At 34.7% G+C, this 25152-nt stretch overlaps 1 protein-coding gene across 1 annotated transcript in view; it reads right to left on the reverse strand.

Moving 5' to 3' along the window:
• Positions 1–25152, reverse strand: part of LOC121371531 — a 117073-nt gene that overhangs the window by 23235 nt on the left and 68686 nt on the right. Inside the window, exon 8 of the mRNA XM_041497492.1 lies at positions 13662–13855. Coding sequence (XP_041353426.1) covers positions 13662–13855 — 194 coding nt within the window. The remainder of the gene's footprint in view (positions 1–13661; positions 13856–25152) is intronic.

Raw genomic sequence — 25152 nt, forward strand, 5'->3', positions numbered from 1 at the left:
CTGCATTAGTACATTAAAAGATTAACTCAAGTATTATGTTTCCCAACCTGATATTTAAAGGTGATATTAGAACAACAACTTGAAGATGTGCATCAGTGTTTGTTCATCACAAAATGCCATCTCTCATAATGTTCCTTTCAGAAGCAGCCCATAAATGCCAGTGTGATATATCACCCATTGATCCTGTTATCGCGGATCATATTTCTCTATTTTAGGAAACTCTTTACAAATGCATCAGATTAAACACTTTTTGTCTTACTCGACAAGACCATGGCACACATCACCAGTTACACTCGAGCTGACATCAAACAAGATGATGATTGCTTATGAGAATAAATCACTGCTTAATATGCGTCATTTAATATTTGCTTCGTGTTATGAACCATTTTTAAATGGCCAATAAAGATAGCTTGATGACATTATTACAGAGTCAAGTGGAAGTGATTTCACAACAGGTCTTAACTGCTAGCTAATAATGCCGCAGTCTTTTGTTATTGCCATTTACTTTTTATTTTCACAATGTAATTAAAGCTGTGGAAATTATTCTGATCCAATATAAGACTTTATACATAATCAATAGATGTATAAATGTTGAGTAATATATTGGATTTTATTTTATGTGTGTGTGTGTGTGTGTGTGTGTGTGTGTATGTATATATATATACTACTCAAAACAATTTAAGGGTCAAAAATTTATAACCAAATAAGTTTCAGAGTGTATTAGATTGATGATGTAAACTACACCAAATTTTTTATTTATTGTTCCATATTTACAAAAAACCACAAATAAACGTCACTGTATACAAGAAAGTCACATGACATGCTGTCAAAGTTGAAGGTTGTCAAACATGGATTTTACACATTAGAACATTCGTTTAATAGTGTGTGAATCCACCCCTGGCGCGAATACACTCGACACATCGTTGCCTCATGCTGTTGATCAGACGTCTGAAGAACTCTTGGGGAATGGCCTGCCACTCTGCCATAAGAAGTTGACCCAGATCATGAAGGTTGGCCGGAGGGGCATGGTTATCCCGAACTCTCCTGCCTAATTCGTCCTAGGCGTGCTCTGTTGGGGCCAAGTCAGGCGAATATGCTGGCCAATCCATCCTGGCGATACCTTGTTGTCTGAGAAAGTCCGTTACCACCCTGGCGCAGTGGGGTCTGGCATTGTCATCCTGCAGAACTGCCCCGCCGCCAGTCTGCTGAAGGCCTGGGAGAACCAACGGCCGGATAATCTCATTCAGATAGCGGATTCCATTCAGTTTGCCATCCACCACATAGAGGGGGGGTCCTGTGGTGGATAGAGATGCCGCCCCACACCATGACGCTGCCACCACCGAACTGGTGACGTTGTCTAACGTTAACGTCAGCGAAGCGCTCCCCAGGACGTCTGTAGACACGAACCCGACCGTCGTTGAACTGGAGACTAAACCTGGACTCATCAGTGAACATCACTCGACCCCACTGAACACATTGCCACCGCAGATGAAGCGTGCACCAGTGACGTCTGGCCATTCTGTGACGTGGTAGGAGTGGTGGTCGAAAAGCCTGGCGACGGCAGCGTAGATTATTGGCTCTCAGACGATTGCGTATGGTTTGATCAGACACTCGAGTTCCAGTCGCAGTCCGCAGATTGTCACGTAATCGGCGTGCAGTGGTTGTGCGTTGACGCAGAGCCATATTGGTGATGTAGCGGTCCTCTCTATTTGTAGTGCTTCGGGGTCTTCCCGAACATGGACGATTTCGAACAGAATTCGTTGCTTGGTACCGTTGCCACAGTCGGCCAACGACACTCTGACTGACACCAAGTCTCAAAGCAACATTTCTTTGCGTATTGCCATCCTGAAGCCAAGCAATAGCCCTTCCTCGATCTTCGATAGTCAGTTGAAGTCGTACCATTGTCGAATTTGGAGTGTGCACCGTACACGAACTCAAGCTCCAATTATACGGAAATTCAGTATTGGGAACATGGAATACACGTGCAAAGCGTGCAAATGAAGCGCTTTGTGAAAAAGCAAGTTATGGGCACTTAGCAGACCTTTCGCTTTCGCCCTAATTTACATGCAAATGTAAGCATGTTTTCGCCATTAGAACTAGTTGACAGTGTAAATGACAGTGGATTTTAATTCATTTATGGGTTGCTTAGACCCACTTTCGTCAAAATGGAACAATACCATGCGTGACATTCAGAAAATAATGTCGAAAATATCGTCTGACCCTTAAATTCTTTTGAGTAGTATATATATATATATATATATATATATATATATATATATATATATATATATTTTTTTTTTTTTTTTTTGCCTTTTCGATTGTTTTTCTTCAGTAATTTAAAACATTCTAAACAATTAAAAATCAGAGTGACTATACAGATTAACTTACCAAATAGCAAACCTGGTATAATAATGGCCTAGTGACCGTATATAATGTAAGAATACTTGGAATTAAAATACAACACAGTTGCCCAAGCCAGCTGATGGCATTTTAGAATCTTTTAGCATTTTCTTATACAGTGAAACCTCTCAAGACGTGACCCTCTGTAAACCAGAATTCCCTCTAAACTGGACCCTTTTTTAAAACCAGTACAGAATGCTTTTTACCTAGGTAGCCAAATGTTTGGTTTTGTGATTTATATTTGTGTAAGTAATTAATCAATTACCTCAAACTTACACTGAACTTACATTTTAATGACAGTACTTTCAGCTGAAACATTTTAAATTATAAATATTTGATTGCATATCACTAAAGAACAGAGGCCTATATTATTCAATAAACTCTTGCAACTTTGCAATCTCGCAATGAAATGCAAAAAACCTGCAACAGGGTTGAAAATTAACATGAAAACCATGGTCGCCAGCAGGGCCAGTTGAAGAAAAATCTTACTGGCCCTTCTCAAATTCAACTAGCCCTCCAATTATCACATTGATAATTAACTGTGCAGCCAAATTCAAAACTAGAATGTTCTTTGTTAAATTATAACCAATAATAAATAAATAAATAAATAAATAGTTAACATTCATATAAAAATATGTTAGTATGTTATAAATCCATACCAATTGAAAATAAATTAGAAAAAAAAAAAAATCAATATAAATAAAAATGTTTCTTTACAAATTACCATTAAATTATATACAGATTAAATCTCATTTTTAATACAGGGGTGAAAACAAAATGCTAGAACAGCCACAGTGTGCAGTTTGATTTGCAAACGTAATACCTAATGCTAGTACTATTAGTAATTTACTGCTTTTAGAGGTAATTATTTTACTAATAAACCTTCATCAGAGCACCCAAGAGAAGGTTTGCCTCCATCATTATACCTAATGCTAGTACTATTAGTCATTTACTGGTTTTAGAGGTAATTATTTTTCTAATTGTAGATCTCCGAAGTCAAATATAATGCAGTACAAAGAGACTAAAGGTAAAACTGCACATGCTTTAGTAAACTAGTTTGAGTGGCAGTCCTCTTTGTGGCGATGCACAAGGGATGGAATTTCCCGTAAAGGATTTCCTCGTGAGTGGCTGTTTTCCTGTAGACGAGGCACTAGATAGAGACTCATGGAATCATCCATTATTTTGCCAAATTCTCATTCAACTGCATTGTGCAGAGATATGGCCCTGATTATGTATTACAGATTTGTCATTCACATTATCTTGGATTTTCCACCATTTGCCTTAAAACGTATCAAAAAAGATTTAACCTATGCAGTTTGATGGTAATTTATAAAGAATTTAATTTTAATTTTTTACCTTTTTTTTTTATCATATTACAAAGCATAAAAATGTACCTATTGTTTATTATAATAATTTTTGGACGGTTATGTCATCATGTAAGTCTTGGTGTAAAGACTTCAGATTGATCTGTTCTTATTTCATGTTCTATGTCTTCTATTACCAGATCTGTAGTTTGCGCAAGCACAGATGCGGTGTGTTTTGTCACGTTCAATTCAGTTTGATTGTATTTCTTTTTTAACTGGCACCATACTCACTAGATGCTAAAATAGATGGTCATCCAACAGACTATCTTTGTAAAATTCTTAACTTTCAACCCTGCTGCAAATATGATACAGTGCTGCTAAAGATAGCCTAAGAGAGCTTACAGAATTAGGCCCCAGTTTCTTTAATACTTGGTAAAATTTCCTTCAGAACAAATATGTCTACTAAGTAACAGATCGGTGGTTCACATGACCTTGAAATAGCAAAATAACTGAAATACAAACAGAATAATGGTTCACGTAAAATATTATCAACTGTTGTAACTAAATTACCAAATGAATAGACTCTTCAAAGTCTAATAACACCTTTGAATATTGGATGTGGGTGTGGGTAATTATTGGCATGCTGTTCAAGCACGCCTTTCATGGGCACAACCTCTGACTTTGCCAGAGAGTTCTGTCCATGACAGGGACTTTGACTGTTATTTTCGATGTTACCTTATAATTAAGAAAATGAATTTGTGAACAAGGATTTAACACCTCGAACTGATGGAGACTGAGTAGGTCAATGTATGTACTGTATGTCAAGACATTTCTTTTTGATCCGACTCGTGCTGGATGAAATGTCAGACTGCTAACTTCTCACTTAATCACGTATTTGGAAACAACTGATAAAGTTCCCAAGTTAATGAAATAATCAAACAAGAAAGACGGTGTTAATGGAGTAATTAAGGTTCAAATATAGAAAATAAATTCAATCTAAGTACTATTAACGTTTTGGAATCAAGTCAATGACAACAAATGTGAATTTCCCATAAGATTTCAGCACCTTAATTAAGAACCCATCTATACAGATACCACAACTGTTGAAAGAGTTTTCTATCCCATCAGACACAATTAGAACTTGATTTCTCATAAAAGAAGAATTAAACACCAAACAATCAATTTTTAATTTTGTAGTTTTCAGAAATAAATTTCAATTTTGTAGTTTTCAAAAATTATAAATTTGTATTTTTTCAATTTCAAAGAGAATTAGTTTTAGATGTTAATAAAACCACTGCAAAATGTTTTCCAATACATATATCAAAATGATAGAGAACTACAAGAACAGTTTATAATGATGTCTGTCCCTATCGATATTTGCAGTAAAACACTTCCGATAATCATCTCAGCTTACAGACAAATCTGGTGTGTCTATATTGGGAAATTCTTCACATTTCCTGACAATTGGAAATAATTGTAAGTGATCGGCTGAATCCACTGGACGCCAGTGGCAAGTTCACAGGACTAATACAAATTGCTTTGTTAGAGCAAAGTGCCACCTCCCAGTAGATGCAGCCAGAAAGGTACTTAGGTTACAGCTCAAAGATGATGTATCCTCAATTCATTTCAAGGGCACAGTCTATGGGAAGGAAACAGAACTGATTTGAATGAACTGTGGTTAAGGAGGTACATATGTGTTGTTGCTATGTTATGTCTTCAAGCCTTGGTGACATATTATCATAAAGAGAAACGTGACTTAGCAGACAGGGAAAGACATGCCACTATAACCTTGTGACCCACTGAGATCTTGTGTTCTTACTCTTGTGGTATTACATATCAGAGTACACACATAACTCATTATATTGAGACAAGTATCAACTCCAGATATCAACATCTGTGACAGATGTTTCAGTTCAGATTATAGCCAACATTTTTTTGTCAATATTTTTCAACTTGCAGATGTATACATGTATTAAATAGTACATATTTATTATATGCATTGCATTTTTGTCGTTCCAGTGTTTTAACTAAAAAAAAGTATTTTTTCCTCCCAAAGATGTACATGTAGATCTGAAAACCAAACGTGTTTATAAACGCGAAGTAGGTCATCCTTATTGATATTTAGAATGTTAAAACCAGTCTAAAAACACTTTTCCCGCATTTTAAAAATTATAGTAAACAGTATAAATGTAATTATTTTTGTTGGGTTATTTTTTTATTTAAACCGAAAAAGAAAACACAGGCAAATGCAAACAAAACGAAACTTTTACACCTTAATTGACAGTCATTCCAGTTCACAACTGTCACATTGTTATAAAACATAAAAGCGAAATAAGATCCACGTGTGTGCACAATCTACCCAAGAAAAATAAAATCCATGTAGGCATCTTAACCATGCATGACAATGAACATGTATGCATCTGCAGTACTGTGCCACTCGAGAAAACGATTCCGAAACTGATCATGAAATGGGTCATATGTGATCGTTCGTTTTCATAGTAATATTTTTAACAAGACAAAACAAAAAAGTACTAAAATAATTCTGGGACAATAGTGTAGCGTTTATGGGCTAAAAGTGAGGTCATGAGCAGTTTATAAATAGCGGGGTCAACGATCTACATCTACTGCGCTGAATCACCGGACATGCAAATCGTTTTGGATACAAGGGGTGCCTATATTTATGCACCATTTTAAAATGTTTATTTATTACAGACATAAAACAGTTTGTAGTGTATTTCAGATTATGCACTTCTTCATTGGTGAGAGACGCATTTTATTAAATATTTCACAATGTTCACATAGAAAATGGTCCTTGAAAGCTTAGGTGTGCCGATACACCGGACAGCACTGTATACATTTTGATTTAAGAAACTAAATCCGGACAATTAAAGATTTATTGCACAACATCAATTGTTAACAAAAACAAACTGCAAAAATGGATTTAGTAAAATCTAAACCAGAAAATCATCTTCTCTACTGAAGCAGACCACATTAATTCTTGAAGTGACAAGTGATCATAGACAGACAGCAACAGGTTATCAGATAATGGTGGCATTCAGATTAGGAATAAGGGCCAGACAATCAAGGCAGAAAAGAATGGCATAGTATTCCTAATTTCGTTTTTAATGACAATACATAACTTTAACCATGGATTAATACATGATCAAATCCAGAGTAAGCCTTCAAGGCTGTATAGAGACCCAAATGTATCATAGGAAATGTACTTTACAATTAATTATTACTATATATCTTTGCCTAATAGATACAGTTTGTCATTAAAATATTATTTCACCTACTAATACCACCCAAAAATTGCAGGTTATTTTTTAAGAGATAGATGTATATTATATGTATGATTATCTCATCTACTATTTAGCTCGTGATTCTGTTAAATGTTTTTACACTATCCCAAACCCTTCCCTCTACCATGCTGACTTATTTCCAGCAAGATATATATTTTTAGCAGGACATATTTCTTTTGACCTTCTATTTTACAAAATAACAGCATGCCATATTTTACTTCCTAGTTCGAGCCGTGACCCTGTAAAGTACAATATTGTATTGTGCTATAACACAATAGTGAAACAGTCTTTGAAAACCACTAAAAACATAATTATTATCTCTCAATGTCAGGAGATTATATTTCAAATAAATACCAATGTGCAAAGGAAGTTGCTTTTAAAAAATCCACCGAAAAACAAACTTTGTTTTTCAATTCAAGAATTGCACATATTAACCAATCACAATTGTCACTGCATGAAAACAAGATATAGTTCAACCTATTTTTAGCTGTTTTTCATGAGTCATCTTATAAATGAGTCCATAAAAATATTTTAAAATCTTGAAATTATGGATTTCACTGATACTATATACTGCAGCCTAGGTCAACTAACAGGTGAAGATATAGGCCTACAGTAAAAAACAGAAAGGCCATTTACTACAGAGAAAACAATATTTCGATCCTATTTATTTATTGATATATTTGTTAAACTGAATATAAAATATTAAATTTAAATAACAAACCTCAGTGCAAAGAGAACACCAGCTGTACGATTTCTCCAAGTGTCATGATCGTGTGGTAAAGTACCAGTTACAGTGTCTGTCTGCCCCCAAGAGATCCACTACTAGCTACTGTAATAGTCTGTTTGAATATTTGGGCAGGCAAAAGCCCATTTTGCTTGTGTTCTGAACAAACCACTAACATAATTCCCAGTTGTTGTTGCACACCTACATGTTTATTTTCACGCAGGACTCAAAATAACGTCATTATTTCTAAATCTGGACTGGAGTATAAAAATGCTGCCGTTACAAAGCCAGAAGCCTCAGCACAAATCAATACCTCTCATAGTGATCATCATTTTGATCTTTCGATTGGCTTAATTAGTTACTATTTCAGGCAAAGATATTCTATTTTATGAAGAGAAATAACATTCATTTTACTAAGAATAGACTAATAACAGAGACAGAATTAGAGGCATTCCACATTCCTGGGCTGTGCGTGTACATTAAAAATAAACATTGTTTACCAGTGTGTCAATCTACATTACAGAAATCAAAGTTGTTATTCTTAGCTGTATACTTTCATTTCTAAATAAAACTTTACATTTCTAAATAAAAAACAATTTCAGAGTTTATTTATACAAGCTGAAAGACCCCCATCTGTTTTATTTTTAAGTCCATTTTTGCAATAAAATACAATATATTTTAAAATCATATTGTTTTCAAGGATAAATTATAGAAAGAGACAAATTGGTGAAAGATAAACAAAAGGTTAATACACATAAATACTTGTCGGAGTAAATATGTAAACAAATGTGAATGAATGAAGAAAATGTTTTATTTAACGATGCACTCAACATATTTTATTTACAGTTATTTGATGTCAAATATATGGTTAAGGACACACAAATATTGAGAGAGGAAATCCGCTGTCGTCACTTCATGGGCTACTCTTTTCAATTAGAAGCAAGGATTCTTTTATATGCACCATCCAACAGACAGGATAGTACATACCACAGCCTTTGTTACACCAGTTGTGTAGCACTGGCTGGAACGAGAAATAGCTCAATGGGCCCATCGACAGGGATCGATCTCAGACCAACCATGCATCAAGTGAACGCTTTACCACTGGGCTACGTCCCGTTCCCCAGTACAAAGATACACATCAGCTACTGGGTGTCAAACAAATAGAAGTACATGAATATGATTATGAACTGTCTAAAGTTTGCTCCATAAACAGTCATTACAACGGATTTATTTTGAAATTTACAACAATATATATATTTTTTTATTTTTTTATTTGTGACCATCAAAAATATTGTCATAATCAAATAGAATGACAATTTGCTTTAAATATTGTGCCATGTTATATCATGTCACACATACCATAATTATCTTACATATTTATGTGACATGTCTCTTTCTCTCTATATATATAATATACAGAGCATTATTATAAGTTTGTAAACTGAAAACTTCAACATATTAGAAATCCCAGAAGCTTTTTTTTTTACTTTTCTTTTTAAATGTCTGTTGCTTTTTAATATGTATGTATGACCCACATGAAATTTAGGAAAGACATTTTTAAAAACGTGAAACAATTAGCAAACCCCTTTTACAACTATTGGGGCAGGATTTATCTCAGTCGGTTGAGCGCTTGCCTGTCATGCTTGTGTCGCAGGATCAAATCACCTCAGTGGATCCATTCAACTGATTGGATTTTTTCTTGTTACAACCAATGCATCACAACTGGTCATATGCTGTGGTATGTGTGTTCCTATCTGTGGGAAAGTGCAAATAAAAGATCCCTTGCTGCTAATAGAGAAATGAAGCGGGTTTCCTTTGATGACTACGAGTCAGAATTATTAAATGTTTGACATCCAATAGCCAATGATTAATTAATCAATGAGCTCTAGTGGTGTCATTAAATAAAACTAACGTTTACACTCAATATCATTAGCAACATTTATATTCATGCCACTCAAATAATACTCTACCAATGGTAGTTTGAAGAACTCTGATCACAGCATATGTGTCTGCATGTCAGAGCTATTTTTGAATGTCCCCTCTAGAAAGGTTTACCCAAGTGAGATCAAATTAATGACCATTTCGGTAAGAATCCCGAGGCTCACCACACATACAACCACTTGTACAGGGCCAACTGGCGGCTTCCCCCAGCCACCATGACGTCAATCAGAGGACAGATGAACTCATGTGAACCAATGTGGTTAGAAAAGTACAGAGATGATTTCCATTAGCAAAAATTAGCTTCATAATTTCTTGTTTATTGAATCTTAAAATATTAGTCAGCTTGTGAGAGAAGCAATTTCTAATGATGTTTCACATGACAGCAAACAGATGTAGTGTTAAAATATTTAAATATCCAAGATTGCTAAAAAGAAAAGAAAAAAAAGAGATACATTTTTTTTTTCAATTTCAACATTCTGTTTAATTTGTTTTCAATTAGTTGAGATTCTGTTTGATTTGTTTAAGCTTTGTTCATTTTCGAGATGTTATAACATCTCGAAAATGAACAAAGCTTAAACAAATCAATTTTAGAAGTTTTGTCAAAACAAAAGATGATAATAACATAAAAAAGAAGTCACTATCAATGAATGCCAACACATTTAATACATGTACAACCAGAAAGCCAGAAAACAATCAGGGTTGTTTTTCAGTTCCTCTTATAACAAATAGTTTGTAATGTCATTCACATTGGAAAAATCACATACATGTATAGCTGTCAGTGAACTCCAAGTTTTATTATGATGATAGAAAAATCACATACATGTATAGCTGTCAGTGAACTCCAAGTTTTATTATGATGATAGAAAAATCACATACATGTATAGCTGTCAGTGAACTCCAAGTTTTATTATGATGATAGAAAAATCACATACATGTATAGCTGTCAGTGAACTCCAAGATTTATTATGATGATAGAAAAATCACATACATGTATAGCTGTCAGTGAACTCCAAGATTTATTATGATGATAGAAAAATCACATACATGTATAGCTGTCAGTGAACTCCAAGATTTATTATGATGATAGAAAAATAATTTAATATCACAAATTTATGTCATAGCAATATGATGATATTATCAATATAGAGAGAATATTTCATATTTTCCATCAAATATATGATTTATGTCAGTAGTCTTTCAAGATGAATAATATGAAAAGGCAGGTTTCTCAATGATATCTGACCGAAAACATGACATTTTCTTTTTTATTATATTATTTTTGTCAATTTTCTTTATTATCAAAATACTAATTGAAACTCAATACTGGCGCTATAAAAAACCCAACTTCATAACTGATATTGCCACAATAATATACTATTACAAGTTTCCAAGTACAAATGAAAATAAAAACGGTAAAAGTATAGGTGGATATATTGTGCAAGTTCATTAGATCGCAAATTGTTTAAATGTTAACCAAAACAAAACTGCATGTAACCAGATCATTTAAGTTTTAAGAAATGTATTTTATAGGAAAAATTTGTAGGGTTTTTAGTTGAAAAATATTGAATTGTTAATAAAAATAGACCAGAAGGAAAACATTAAATAAAAATAAAAGTAAATTATTTTTAAAGAAAATATTTATAAATTATGTGGCATTATTTCATCAGTTTCATATCACTGTACTGTGCTAATAACATTTATCAGGGAAAAGGTGTTATCTTCTGAAGTGACTGACAACACTATTGTTTCACTAAATGTCAAACAAAAGAGTATAAAGTAATATATACATTTTTTAATACATGTATTCTGTAATGCCCTCAAAAGTTGATACTGTATGGAACATCAAGTCACTAGAAATTCAGTTAGCTATAATAATGAAGAAAAAAATCTTCATAAAATATTACCTTTTGTTTAATTATTTTCTTAAATTTTATGTTGCCATGGTAGGAAATCAATACCTAAAAAGGTGAGTTTATGAGTAACAAATTCATAGTATGTTGTTTTTAAAAAGGTCAGTAGTGATACATGGCAAAGATACTTGATATCAACAATCATTCTGAGAGTACTGCTAAAGCAATACAGGTCTCCTACTAAGCCTAACAAATGTTTGTTTCTCCTAAATTCATGGGCCATACTTGTGTGAAAAATGGGTAAATCACTATGAATGTCAAAACAAAAAATTCAAAAAACTATTTTTTTATATCTCTTTTTTTTCATATCTCATAAGTTCAAGGGCCATAACTTTGTCAAAAGTGGGTAAATCATCATCAAAATGAAATCTGATCTGTAACAGTACATAATGCATCTATACACAAAATTTCAGCTCAATATCTTGACTTATTGTGAAAACAAAAGTTCTGGAAAACTGTAAGTTACAGACAGACAGACAGACAGACAGACAGACAGACAGACAGAAGATTGGAGACGAAACCTATAGTCCACTCCGGTTTGACCAATATAGGGGAGTAAAAAGTATAATGGAATTTTGTTTATCAAGGTTAAAAATTTAAAGCTTGTTTTATTTAATGATATCACATTGATTTAGCTAAACATTTGGTAATTCTGACATTTAGTCTTAGAGGAAACCTGTTACATTTTTCCATTATCAACAAGGAATCTTTTATATGCTCTTTCCCACAGACAAGAGAACACATACCATGGCCTTTTATACCAGTGGTAAAATCAGAGAATAGTTGGGTTTTTTGTGTTTTGTTTAATGACACCACTAGAGCACATTAATTTATTAATCATCGGCTACTGGGTGTCAAACATTTGGTAATTTAAACATATAGTCTTAGAGAGGAAACCCACTACATTTTTCCATTAGTAGCAAGGGATCATTTATATGCACCCATAGACAGGATAGCACATACCAAGGCCTTTGATATACCAGTTGTGATGCACTCACTGGAACGAGAAATTGCCGAATGGGCCCACCAATGGGGTTCGATCCTATATTGACTCTGCATCAAGCGAGTGCTTTACCACTGGGCTATGTTTCGGTCCTCAGAGAATAGGTTCATTCAAGGACTAATTCTGTTAATTATGTTTAGTAGAACATCTGCAAATATTGCTCCATCTAACTCATCATTTATCTTTTCCACACAAAGCTTTATATTATTCATTCTTCATTTGCTAAGAAGTAAGAAAATCAATAACTGCAACAATACAAAACATACACATCTACAGAATTTCACAACTCCATATGACAAACATACATGCACTCTACTAGATCTAGTTAAAGAGGTTACATATTTATAGAATTTAAGAATCAACCTAACCTACAAATAATTATTTTCCTGGCAAAGCTAAAAACTTCTAGAAATCAATAACTTCATTAATAAAAAAACTTCTAGAAATCAGTACTTCATTAATAAAAAAAACTATTCGTAGAATTCAAAAACTTCATCTAACAAATTCAACCATTTGTAGAATTCAAGAATTTCACTCAGCAAAACAACATACTTGTAGAATTCAAGAACTTCACCTAGTAAATTAACTACATTTATTTGGTGGTGTGACCACTGGGATATTTCTCATTCCAGCCAGTGCACCACGACTATCCTGTCTGTGGGATGGTGCATATACCTGTACAATTCAAGAACTCCATCTGGTAAATTAAACTATGTGTAGAATTAAATCTTTATTATCATAAATTAAACTATTCATAGAAAACAAGCACTTTATCTAATAAATATAACTGTTGGTTTCAAAATCTTGACTCAGCAAAACTTGCACATACTTGTAGAATTGAAGAAGTCCATTTGATACTCCATCTGATAAATTAAACTATTTGCAGAAAGCATGCACTTCATCCAACAAATTCAACTAACCTAGACCATCCATTAACAAAATGAATAGTTTAGTTTGTAATAATCAGAACTCCATCTGAAATTAATTACATATTTGGAGCATTTAAGAACTTCACTCAAAGAATGAGATTTGCAATAAATAATAAGTTAATATGTTGATTAATAAATATGTACAAACCTTCAAACGATACAGGTGTTTGCTTCCTGGTATGACAACTTTTTGGAGCAACGAGACGGGTTTGATTATAAAACTGGGAACAATACAGCTGTTTGAAATGTGGCCGGTGTATTGGAACTGTCTTTGGCCGGCCTGTGTTATGATGAACTGGAAAATCAGCTAGGATTTCAGCTTGATTTGGATTTCTATAGCTCCTGAAAAATACAAAGATTTAAGGAATAACAGTACAATGGCATAACTGTTATAATATTATAATACATCTCATCTCTTTGTTCAAATTGACAAAGTCATGAATAAATTGTTAATGACATCCTAGGATAGCATAAACATGCTACACACAATTATGCTGTTTCTAGCTGTAAGTATACCACCACACTGATGCATGCACAGTCTGATCAGTTGTCAGTAAGGCTAAATTTGAACTAAATATGTATTAAAATAATGTTATCAGCACAATATATTATTACACTCAAGATACAAATAAATGACAATATCATATTGTATTGTATTGTATTAACAGGGCCCAACATCAAAATAAAAAGATACCTAAGGTACACTAATATGTATGTATTGTACTGTATTGTACTGTATTGTACTGTATTGTACTGTATTGTACTGTATTGTACTGTACTGTACTGTATTGTATTGTATTGTATTGTATTAGCAGGGTCCAACATCAAAACAAAAAGACACCTAAGGTATTGCAAAGTACACTAATATGCATGTATTGTACTGCACTGCACTGCACTGCACTGCACTGCACTGCACTGTATTAGCAGGGTCCAACATCAAAACAAAAAGGACACCTAAGGTATTCCACCAGCCTCGGTGGCGTCGTGGCAGGCCATCGGTCTACAGGCTGGTAGGTACTGGGTTCGGATCCCAGTCGAGGCATGCGATTTTTAATTCAGATACCGACTCCAAACCCTGAGTGAGTGCTCCGCAAGGCTTAATGGGTAGATGTAAACCACTTGCACCGACCAGTGATCCATAACTGGTTCAACAAAGGCCATGGTTTGTGCTATCCTGCCTGTGGGAAGTGCAAATAAAAGATCCCTTGCTGCCAATCGGAAGAGTAGCCCATGTAATGGCGACAGCGGGTTTCCTCTCAAAATCTGTGTGGTCCTTAACCATATGTCTGACGACATATAACTGTGAATAAAATGTGTTGAGTGCGTCGTTAAATAAAACATTTCTTTCTTTCTTTCCTAAGGTATTCCAAAGTACACTAATATGCATTACACAGCACATTTTCATGGTATTTGAAGTCCGGGGGAGTGGTGCACACCATCAACATCTTCCCCTTTGGATCTGTGCCTGTATCAGTTAAAGCTGGCATGCATGCACAAGCTGGATTTAGTTGGTTTTTAACTGGATAAACAATGAAGTAGGAAATGTTTCAAATACACTAATACATGCACTCATAAAAGATATATATAACAACATTTTATCTCCAGGTAAACTCTTTAAATATAACTACTAACCTTGCTATTAAGCCGTACAATAGAGTTTATAGTGTAGTGCAGTTTTGGAATCCTTTTAGTGACTATTAATATGAGTTACAGAACTGTTAAAAAAAGTCTGTTTTATTTAATGACACAACTAGAGTATTGACATATTGTCTTAGAGAGGAAACCCACTACATTTTTTTCATTAATAGCAAGGGAACTTTTATATGCACAATCCCACAGACAGGATAGCACCTATCATGGCATTTGATATACCAGCCGTGGTGCACTGCCTGGAATGAGAAATAGCCCAATGGGTCCACCAATGGGGATCGATCCTAGACAGACTATGCATCAAGCGAACGCTTTACCACAGGGCTAAGTCCTGCCCTTCAGTTACAGAAGTGAGTACTGATGAACTTGTGCAGATCAACACATCAATCTCTTGCAGAACGTGAATGATATCCACCAGTGAAGATTAGTAGTCATACAGATTCCATCATGTAGAATTAAAATGTCATTTAGGATATAATATACATTTATCACTGGCTAAACCTGGTGACAAGCGGAACATTTTTATATTAACTGTACTGAGACTGTTTTATGTTTTCAATCAAATATAATGCATATTACATATGCAGTGAAATTTGCAATTATATCCCATGAAATAGAACACATAACATGATTGTGTTTGTTCAAAATTACAGACTTCACAATTATAAATAATATTATCATATTTAACTGAAAACATGGAATGTTTATACACTTTGTATTATAACAGTCATCAATTTACTTTTCTAGGTATTACATAGGGTTGACAATGCTTTTGATCATGCATGATTCCCAAAGAATCAGAAGGATCTGCATGGGGTCAAGATGAGGAAATTTTACATTTCAGAAACATTTGATTTAAAAGTGAAGCAACTGTTTCAATATGGTGGCCAAACAATTTCTTATGACCACCAATTTTAACTCATGTGGTATAGCTCCATGCCATTAAAACCACAAAGTGTTTAGCATGCATATGACTTGCTTTTATGTTCTTGAAATGTCGATAAAGACATTTTTAAACACTAAATCTTGTTTTGGTTTCTATTTTTGCATCACAATGGTGCCATAAAAATACCCATCCCTTGCACATGTAAAGGCAATATTATATTTTTAGTATCCTTCTGGGCAATGTTCAGATTACATCCCAGTAACAAGTGTGTTACTTTAGCAAGTAGAAACTACACGTACATGCATGATAACAACAGTTCATATAATATTGCAATTTAATCACAGCAAAGTAGGGCCTAACTGAAATATTAATTTTTTTGCAATTTAATCACAGCAAAGTAGGGCCTAACTGAAATATTACACTGTTAACTACCAGTAACCTTTCTTTAAAATGTACTGGATAGCCAAATTTTAAAATTATTTTTTATTTATAAAACAAAAACCCCCAACCCCAACAACAACTGTTTATGAAAATGGAATAGTGATGTGAACATTGTTGCAGTTAAACTTCAAATAACCATTGCATAATAAAATCCTTAAAATGTGTGCTTTTAACAAAAATGCAGGAGCGTTCCATAGTTATTGTCCTAAATGCAAAGCTTAACATTGAACTACATGCTAAAGTATCTTAATTAAAAATCTTTAATTAATTACTTTCGTAAAACAAAACAAACTTTTATTTTAATAACGCCTGCTGACACTGATGAACAGATATAATCATTTTCCCCAGCAGTTAAACATTTTTCACATTGATAAAACTTGAAATGTGTTTGTGATCATTTCCAACAGGTAACACATATAGCAAGACCCAAAAGACAAATAACGAAAACATAAAAATGAGTTGACTTGAAAGATATTAAAACATCAACTTGACATTTACAATGCCACAAGTCATACTGCTAGCAAGAATAAGTCTGTACAAAGAAGCCATGTTTTGTAATCATTTGGTAAGACATGTTTATCGAGCCACCCACTCGGAATAAAAATAGTGAGAAGCAGCCCTTCAAGAGTTTATGACGTTTTATGTTTTTTAAGGCAGTATTTTGACATACTTTTCACATTTTATTTTTTGTAAGGCAGTATTTTGACATACTTTTTACCACTTGCTAAGTCTAAAGTCCAACAGAAATAGCTCATAAAAAACAAATAAAATAGGTAGCTACTTCAAAGGCAATTCATTGAAGGTTATTAATCAATACCCAAAAATGTGTTCACAGAACTGGACAATTGTGGTGGCCATTTAAGATATGAACCCAAATGAGTAAACCTTAAATTACCTTAAGTCTATATAGTCCAACATAAATAGCTCATAAAATTCAAACAAACAAAATGGGTGGCTGCTTCAAAGGCAATTTGTTTTAGCTTATCAGTATATCAGTGTTTTATTAATCAACACCCCAAAACATGTGTTCAAAAATGGACAATTTTGGTGGTCATCCAGGATATGAACGCAAATGAGTATACCTTATATTTCAGGGTCAAAATCTGACACACTATGGCTATTTTGTGTTTAACAGGGCACTTCTAACATTTAGTTGAAAAAGCGAGAATAAACATACTGCTACCATAAGTTATTCCTATTGATAAAGCAGCAAGGGATCTTTTACATGCACTTTATAAAACAGACAGAACAGTACCAATTTCTGTAGCACTGGGTGGAATGAGGGGGAGGGGGAGAATTGTTTTGTTTAATGACACTACTACAGCACATTGATTAATTAACTATTAGATGTCAAACATTTAGCAATTCTGATACGTAGTCATCAGAGGAAACCCACTACATTTTTCTTAATGCAGCAAGGGATCTTTTATGTACACTTTCCAACAGACAGGAAAGCACATACCACTGCCAATTAGTTGAATGGATCTACCTAGGTGATTCGATCCTGCGATGCAAGCACCTCAAGCAAGCACTCAACCAACTGAGATAACTGAATAGAAAAAAATGAGGGCAATTGATTCCCAGGTGATCACTCTATCACTATGCTACATCCCACCCCTTGAAAATAGGGGGTCATGTGGTGCAAATGTATTTTCTCTCTGGAGATCAGATCAATAATAGATGTTTGACAAGTGAGGAAAAGTGAATCGTTTAGTTAATCATTTGTACGAAAATACAATAACCTACAAGAAATAAGTAGTTCATGGATCTGGAACAGTAATAGACATGATCGCCACAACTGTCGGAAACAAAAACACACCTGTGGGTTCTTGGCACTTACAGTAAATCGGTACTCAGGTTAACCGTACTACACTAAATCTAAAAATACATACCGTACATTCTGATCCACATAATAATATTTTTAGGGGGTATAAAGTATGTATGCACAGATGGATGAGGGGCACAGATGGATGAGGGGAAGTAGGTATCATGTACAAAACAAAAATACAATGGGGAACAAGGTTTCACTGACAGAGTACATATGCTCTAAAAATGTACCAGTATTATAAATTTAGGCCTATATCTATAGTTCAAAATAGAGGTCTAAAATGTTTTAATGATAAAATTTAAAGAAAGAATTCTTGTATGATTCTAATTTCATGGTGTAGAAATTTTAGCTTCTAAATGTGCCAAGTATACTTTTCAGTGTATACATGTACATGGGGGAGGGGGGGGGGAATGAAATGTACAAAAGACACACACGTGAGTAAGGGGTAAATATCTCAGATTTTTAATGTACATGTATGCATTTTATTGATGGCCCATATGGTAAAATTCATTTGTTACTAGAAATCTATTAAGAGCTTTTTACTGAGTATAAACACTAGATAACACATCATTCAGTATGCAAAGATACAACAGAAAAGAAACTGTACTCCACAAATTTCAAGAAAATTCAGTTTTTAAGTTTTATACTATTAGTTTTGTTGACACCATGAAGCAGATGACAAAAACTAAGACAGCATTCAAGAATGTTCGGCCGAGATGTTCCAAATGGTTACAAACTGGATCAGAATGTCTTTGTTTTATAAAAACTACATCTATAACTGCATTCACTCTACAACATCAATGTTTATAATATAAATGAATGTTGGCAAATTATGGTAAGCCGATATACGTTCAGTTTTGCAAATCAAAATGTCATACAATTATTAATTGTGGCTCATATATTATAAAGAAAAGATAATATTATTTGTGTGACTAATGCCATTAGTTTTTAATATTTAAGTTGCCCAAATAGGACTTTGGTCGCATTTGGTGACCTGGCCACAGGCCGTTTCGAGCCCTGCTATCTCATACACAAATCACTGACCTCAGCTTTAATACAAATTTCCAGATATAGCTGGAAATAAAAACCCGCAAATACAACTGTAATTTAAATACTTTCCTATCTAATTATAAGTGCTATATATAAATAAAACCTCTGGGCTGTCACATGTAGGTGTTCCCATTTACTTGTAGCAATATTTTTTGTAACATCTATTTGTTTTCCCCGCTTGGTAATCTGATTAAAAAAAGAAATCAATATGTACAATGGTCTTACGGTAACTCCTGTAACTCCATTTTGTAGCCTATTTCAGTCTCTTTGTTTACTCGCCCCACCACGGCAGACCTAGGCCACACAATTAATGCAAAGCTCAGAATTCTTTTTACCATTTCAAAAATTGCTATGAAATGTCAAATGAATTTCTGCCAAACACTGTAAACTGTCTTTGTGATGGGACTATAGGCAATTTTCCCATTTGCTCAATTACTAGAAGTTACTACAGAAGAACTATGCAATCCAATTTGGCAAAAAGTGAATTAACAAATGTAAAACTGAGACTACAAGAAGCATCTATGTTGAAGCGTATGGAATGAAGTACTCTAACTATGTCGTCCAGATCATGTTAGCAGGAGAGATTCAGATATTGAGGATAATAAATGAATTATGTCTCATAAAGGCTTTAGAGATAGCCTTCTGAAAATACTACGGTACATGCATCTGAATGATATCCAGTTTATTATTCTATTTATTACAGTAGCTATTTTGAAATTTTTCTTTCAAAAAACTGTTTATTTTCTATATACATGTATGAAAACCATGTGTACCATTTATCAATATTGCTTTAACTTTAAGTCAATATATTACATCATTTTGTATATTTGCCAAATCATGATGCCATCATACTTTTAAAGTCATTAACAACATGCTGGGATGTTATTATGCTATTAAAATGCCTTTTTTTCTTTTATTCTTTTTAAAGTCATAATTACTTTATTATTTGGCAAAACATATGGTTCCTCCAATTAATATGTGATCATTAATTGTATGTATATATATATTTTTAAATCATGTTACTGGCAAACCATCAAATTATTTTTATCCCTCTTACAAAGATAACTTTTAATCTGCCTCACCAAAACAGTAAAAGAAATAAAAAACACTTTGTTAGTGTTAATATTACACTTGCATATGGAAAAGCACAAATTTCCTGCACACCTTGGCATAAAAACCGAAGAATGAGCCAAATGGATGCTTTGATGTTGCTTTGATATCAGCAGGCCTGCACTTTATCACACAGAGTAACTACATACACCCCAGATTCTCTTTTCCATGATTAGTTCATAGGTGAGACAGCCAATAAAAGATAAAACACCCAAAATATATGCACGATAAAGAGAGAGTGCATGTCTGTTTGATAGTGCATGTATGTACGCATGTTCAATTGTAAACGGTATGGGACTACTAAAGCCAGACATGGTAATAGTGACTCAATGTATAAGATTATGTAGGTATAATACCCAGCAGTTAATAATATGATGTAGATAAGGGCGCGACTTAGCCCAGTGGTAAAGTGCTTGTCTGTTTGATAGTGCATGTATGTACGCATGTTCAATTGTAAACGGTATGGGACTACTAAAGCCAGACATGGTAATAGTGACTCAATGTATAAGATTATGTAGGTATAATACCCAGCAGTTTAATAATATGATGTAGATAAGGGTGCGACTTAGCCCAGTGGTAAAGTGCTTGCCTAATGGGCAGTCAAGTCAGTCTAGGATCAATCCCTGTCAAACTGAACTATTTCTCATTTCAGCCAGTGCACCACAACTGATATATCAAAGGCTGTGGTATGTGCTATCCTGCATGTGGGATATAGTGCATAAAATGATCCCTTGCTACTAATGGAAAAATGTTGTAAATTTCCTCTCTAATTAAGACTATATGTTAAAATTACCTAATATCTGACATCCAATAGCTGATGATTACTAAATTAATGTGCTCTAACAGTGTCATTAAACAAAACAAATTTTAACTTTTTATGATGTAGATACGATATCTAATGTATGTATGGCCAGGGTTTTATATTGAGGGGCCACTCACACTGTCTGTGAGTCTGTTCTCACGTTTACACATTATGGAACGACAGGCAAATATAAAACGTGGCAGGAAAAAACAGAAGATGTATGATGCCAGTGGGAAAAACAGCTAGCAGGTTAACTTTTTGTTTCTAATAATTCTGATTGCTTCTTCATTTTTCATCTGCACTGCAGACAACCTTCTTTGTACTTACTCGATGCCTCACTTTGCAAGGATCTTTTAGTGCTTGGGTACAGTCGATTACCATACAAACATCATGCTAAATATTGTGTACAAAGATGAATTCCTTAAATACAATACAATGGTAATGGATACAGCCATCTTTGTCACTTAACATAGAAGTGGCTATATACATGTACATGGCAGCTGTGTATATACCCTCGGCTAATGAGGACTGGCTATCTATATACTACTCAAAAGAATTTAAGGGTCAGACAATATTTTCGACATTATTTTCTGAATGTCAGTTATATTAGCTAGACCATAATGTCATGCATGGTATCATTCCATTTTGATGAAAGTGGGTCTAAGCAACCCATAAATGAATTAAAATCCATTGTCATTGACACTGTCGACTAGTTCTAATGGCGAAAACATGCTTACATTTGCACGTAAATTAGGGCGAAAGCGAAAGGTCTGCTAAGTGCCCATAACTTGCTTTTTCACAAAGCGCTTCATTTGCACGCTTTGCATGTGTATTCCATGTTCCCAATGCTGAATTTCCGTATAATTGGAGCTTGCATTCGTGTACGGTGCACACTCCAAATTCGACAATGGTACGACGTCAACTGACTATCGAAGATCGAGGAAGGGCTATTGCTTGGCTTCAGGATGGCAATACGCAAAGAAATGTTGCTCTGAGACTTGGTGGCAGTCAGAGTGTCGTTGGCCGACTGTGGCAACGGTACCAAGCAACGAATTCTGTTCGAAATCGTCCACGTTCGGGAAGACCCCGAAGCACTACAAATAGAGAGGACCGCTACATCACCAATATGGCTCTACGTCAACACACAACCACTGCACGCCGATTACGTGACAATCTGCGGACTGCGACTGGAACTCGAGTGTCTGATCAAACCATACGCAATCGTCTGAGCGCCAATAATCTACGCTGCCGTCGCCAGGCTGTTCGACCACCACTCCTACCACGTCACAGAACGGCCAGACGTCACTGGTGCACACTTCATCTGCGGTGGCAACGTGTTCAGTGGGGTCGAGTGATGTTCACTGATGAGTCCAGGTTTAGTCTCCAGTTCAACGATGGTCGGGTTCGTGTCTACAGACGTCCTGGGGAGCGCTTCGCTGACGTTAACGTTAGACAACAGCGTCATGATGTGGGGTGGCATCTCTATCCACCACAGGACCCCCCTCTATGTGGTGGATGGCAATCTGAATGGAATCCGCTATCTGAATGAGATTATCCGGCCGTTGCTTCTCCCAGGCCTTCGGCAGATTGGCGGTGGGGCAGTTCTGCAGGATGACAATGCCAGACCCCACCGCGCCAGGGTGGTAACGGACTTTCTCAGACAACAAGGTATCGCCAGGATGGATTGGCCAGCATATTCGCCTGACTTGGCCCCAACAGAGCACGCCTGGGACGAATTAGGCAGGAGAGTTCGGGATAACCATGCCCCTCCGGCCAACCTTCATGATCTGGGTCAACTTCTTATGGCAGAGTGGCAGGCCATTCCCCAAGAGTTCTTCAGACGTCTGATCAACAGCATGAGGCAACGATGTGTCGAGTGTATTCGCGCCTGGGGTGGATTCACACACTATTAAACGAATGTTCTAATGTGTAAAATCCATGTTTGACAACCTTCAACTTTGACAGCATGTCATTTGACTTTCTTGTATACAGTGACGTTTATTTGTGGTTTTTTGTAAATATGGAACAATAAATTAAATTTTTGGTGTAGTTTACATCATCAATCTAATACACTCTGAAACTTATTTGGTTATAAATTTTTGACCCTTAAATTCTTTTGAGTAGTATATTTGGCAGTTGTTTTGCTTTTTTTTTGGGGGGGGGGGGTGGGGGCACACCCCATCTATACTACCCATGCTAATCAAATTACTTCTTTACCATTTTGTTTTCAAACTACTGTAACCTTCTGAGGGCCTCATACTGCCTGAACCACCATTTCCAACAATGCCAAGTGGTTGTGATCTATTTCTTTCATTTCAAAGCTCACCTGCATAGTGTCGAAGTTTAAACACAAGAACAACGAAAAACAATCAACTAGTATCTGAAAATAACACTTGTACAAAGTTAGCACAGGTGAGATCAGGTGTGCTGACTACATTTCATTCAAACACATTTCACCAGCTGCTGCCAGCTATAACCTAGCTCACACTGGCATCACTTGCCAAGTTACAGAGGCTTTTAAAACAAAAGCAAGCCTATATACCAGTATACAGTCTAACTTTAAAATCACTTGGTGAAAACCAAAATCAGGATTTGTTCATTATAAATAGCCCAGCACATTGTTTGATCAGTGCATATTATGCAATGAGTGAATGCATGAATGAATAAATGAATGAATAAATGAATAAATGAATGAATGAATGAATGAATGAATGAATGAATGAATGAATGAATACATGAATGAGGAAAAGAAGGAAGCTTTACAAAATGTTTTTGTGTCCTCGGTCCTTGACAATAATTGAAATGATCGAAATGATGAAACAATATTAATTGCCAAACATTAATTTTATTTTAGCACATGAATTGTCTAAAGTCTATATTTGAGAACATTGTCCAAAATGTATAATATATCATATTTTATCTTATTGTCTACAGGAAATAGTTTATTTTTGCACAGCCTCTACACTAGCAGTATGTGTTTTATTTCGAACATTGTCTGATAAAATTTTTGGCTTTTTGTACAAACGTTTTATCCTGGATATAAATATATCTCTGTACAGTGAGACCAATCTGCACTTCACTTAGCTAGTAAGTTGATGGTTACTACCATACCAATTATCCGCACAAATCAAATTTACTGATGTCCAAAAGAAACTGCACAAGGTTTGAAACTGTATTATAGAAAACTATATTGTAACAAACGGTACAGTGGGAAACTATTATGAAGTTCAATATCTAAACATCGTAATGCACTTCATTTATTACATGCAAAATGTTTGTAAAATAGTTTCTAAAGATTCTTTTCAATTAGAAACTATATTTATCAAATTATTCAAATTTTATGAATGTAAAGTTTTTTTTGGACGTCAGTATACGTGGAACAAATATCCTATCATCCCACATGCCATACAGTGTTCATGAAAACATTGACGTCAGATATCTACTGATATAATTCTAATGGTTTTATAACAATGACCACCTCTTTGTATCAGGTCTCTAGTCTACTCTGTTATTGTGAAATCTTTACCTTCTAGCTTTAACACATCGTCTACATCCTGATATAAATAATTTGTGATCAGACTCATTTGGGAATATTTTATGTGCTATTTTTCATCCATTCATATTTCTATACAATTTTAAATTTAAATTTTAAATTTATTTCTGTGCTTATGTCCAAAATAAAGTTCAAGCATACTGTCCTGGCCACCTACCTCAGCTATTTGGGCTGCAGATTTGTGTTCTAGGACTGGAGTTACTGGTTAGTTGTTAATAGTTAATGAATGAGACATAGGTGTAGGAATTTTACACCTCTTCATTGTGGAGCTAAAATTAAAATTGAGTCTGTGAGGAAACCAATACTGGGATGTGGAACC

This window comes from Gigantopelta aegis, chromosome 4 (genome assembly GCF_016097555.1).
Source record: "Gigantopelta aegis isolate Gae_Host chromosome 4, Gae_host_genome, whole genome shotgun sequence".
Lineage (NCBI taxonomy): Eukaryota > Metazoa > Mollusca > Gastropoda > Neomphalida > Peltospiridae > Gigantopelta > Gigantopelta aegis.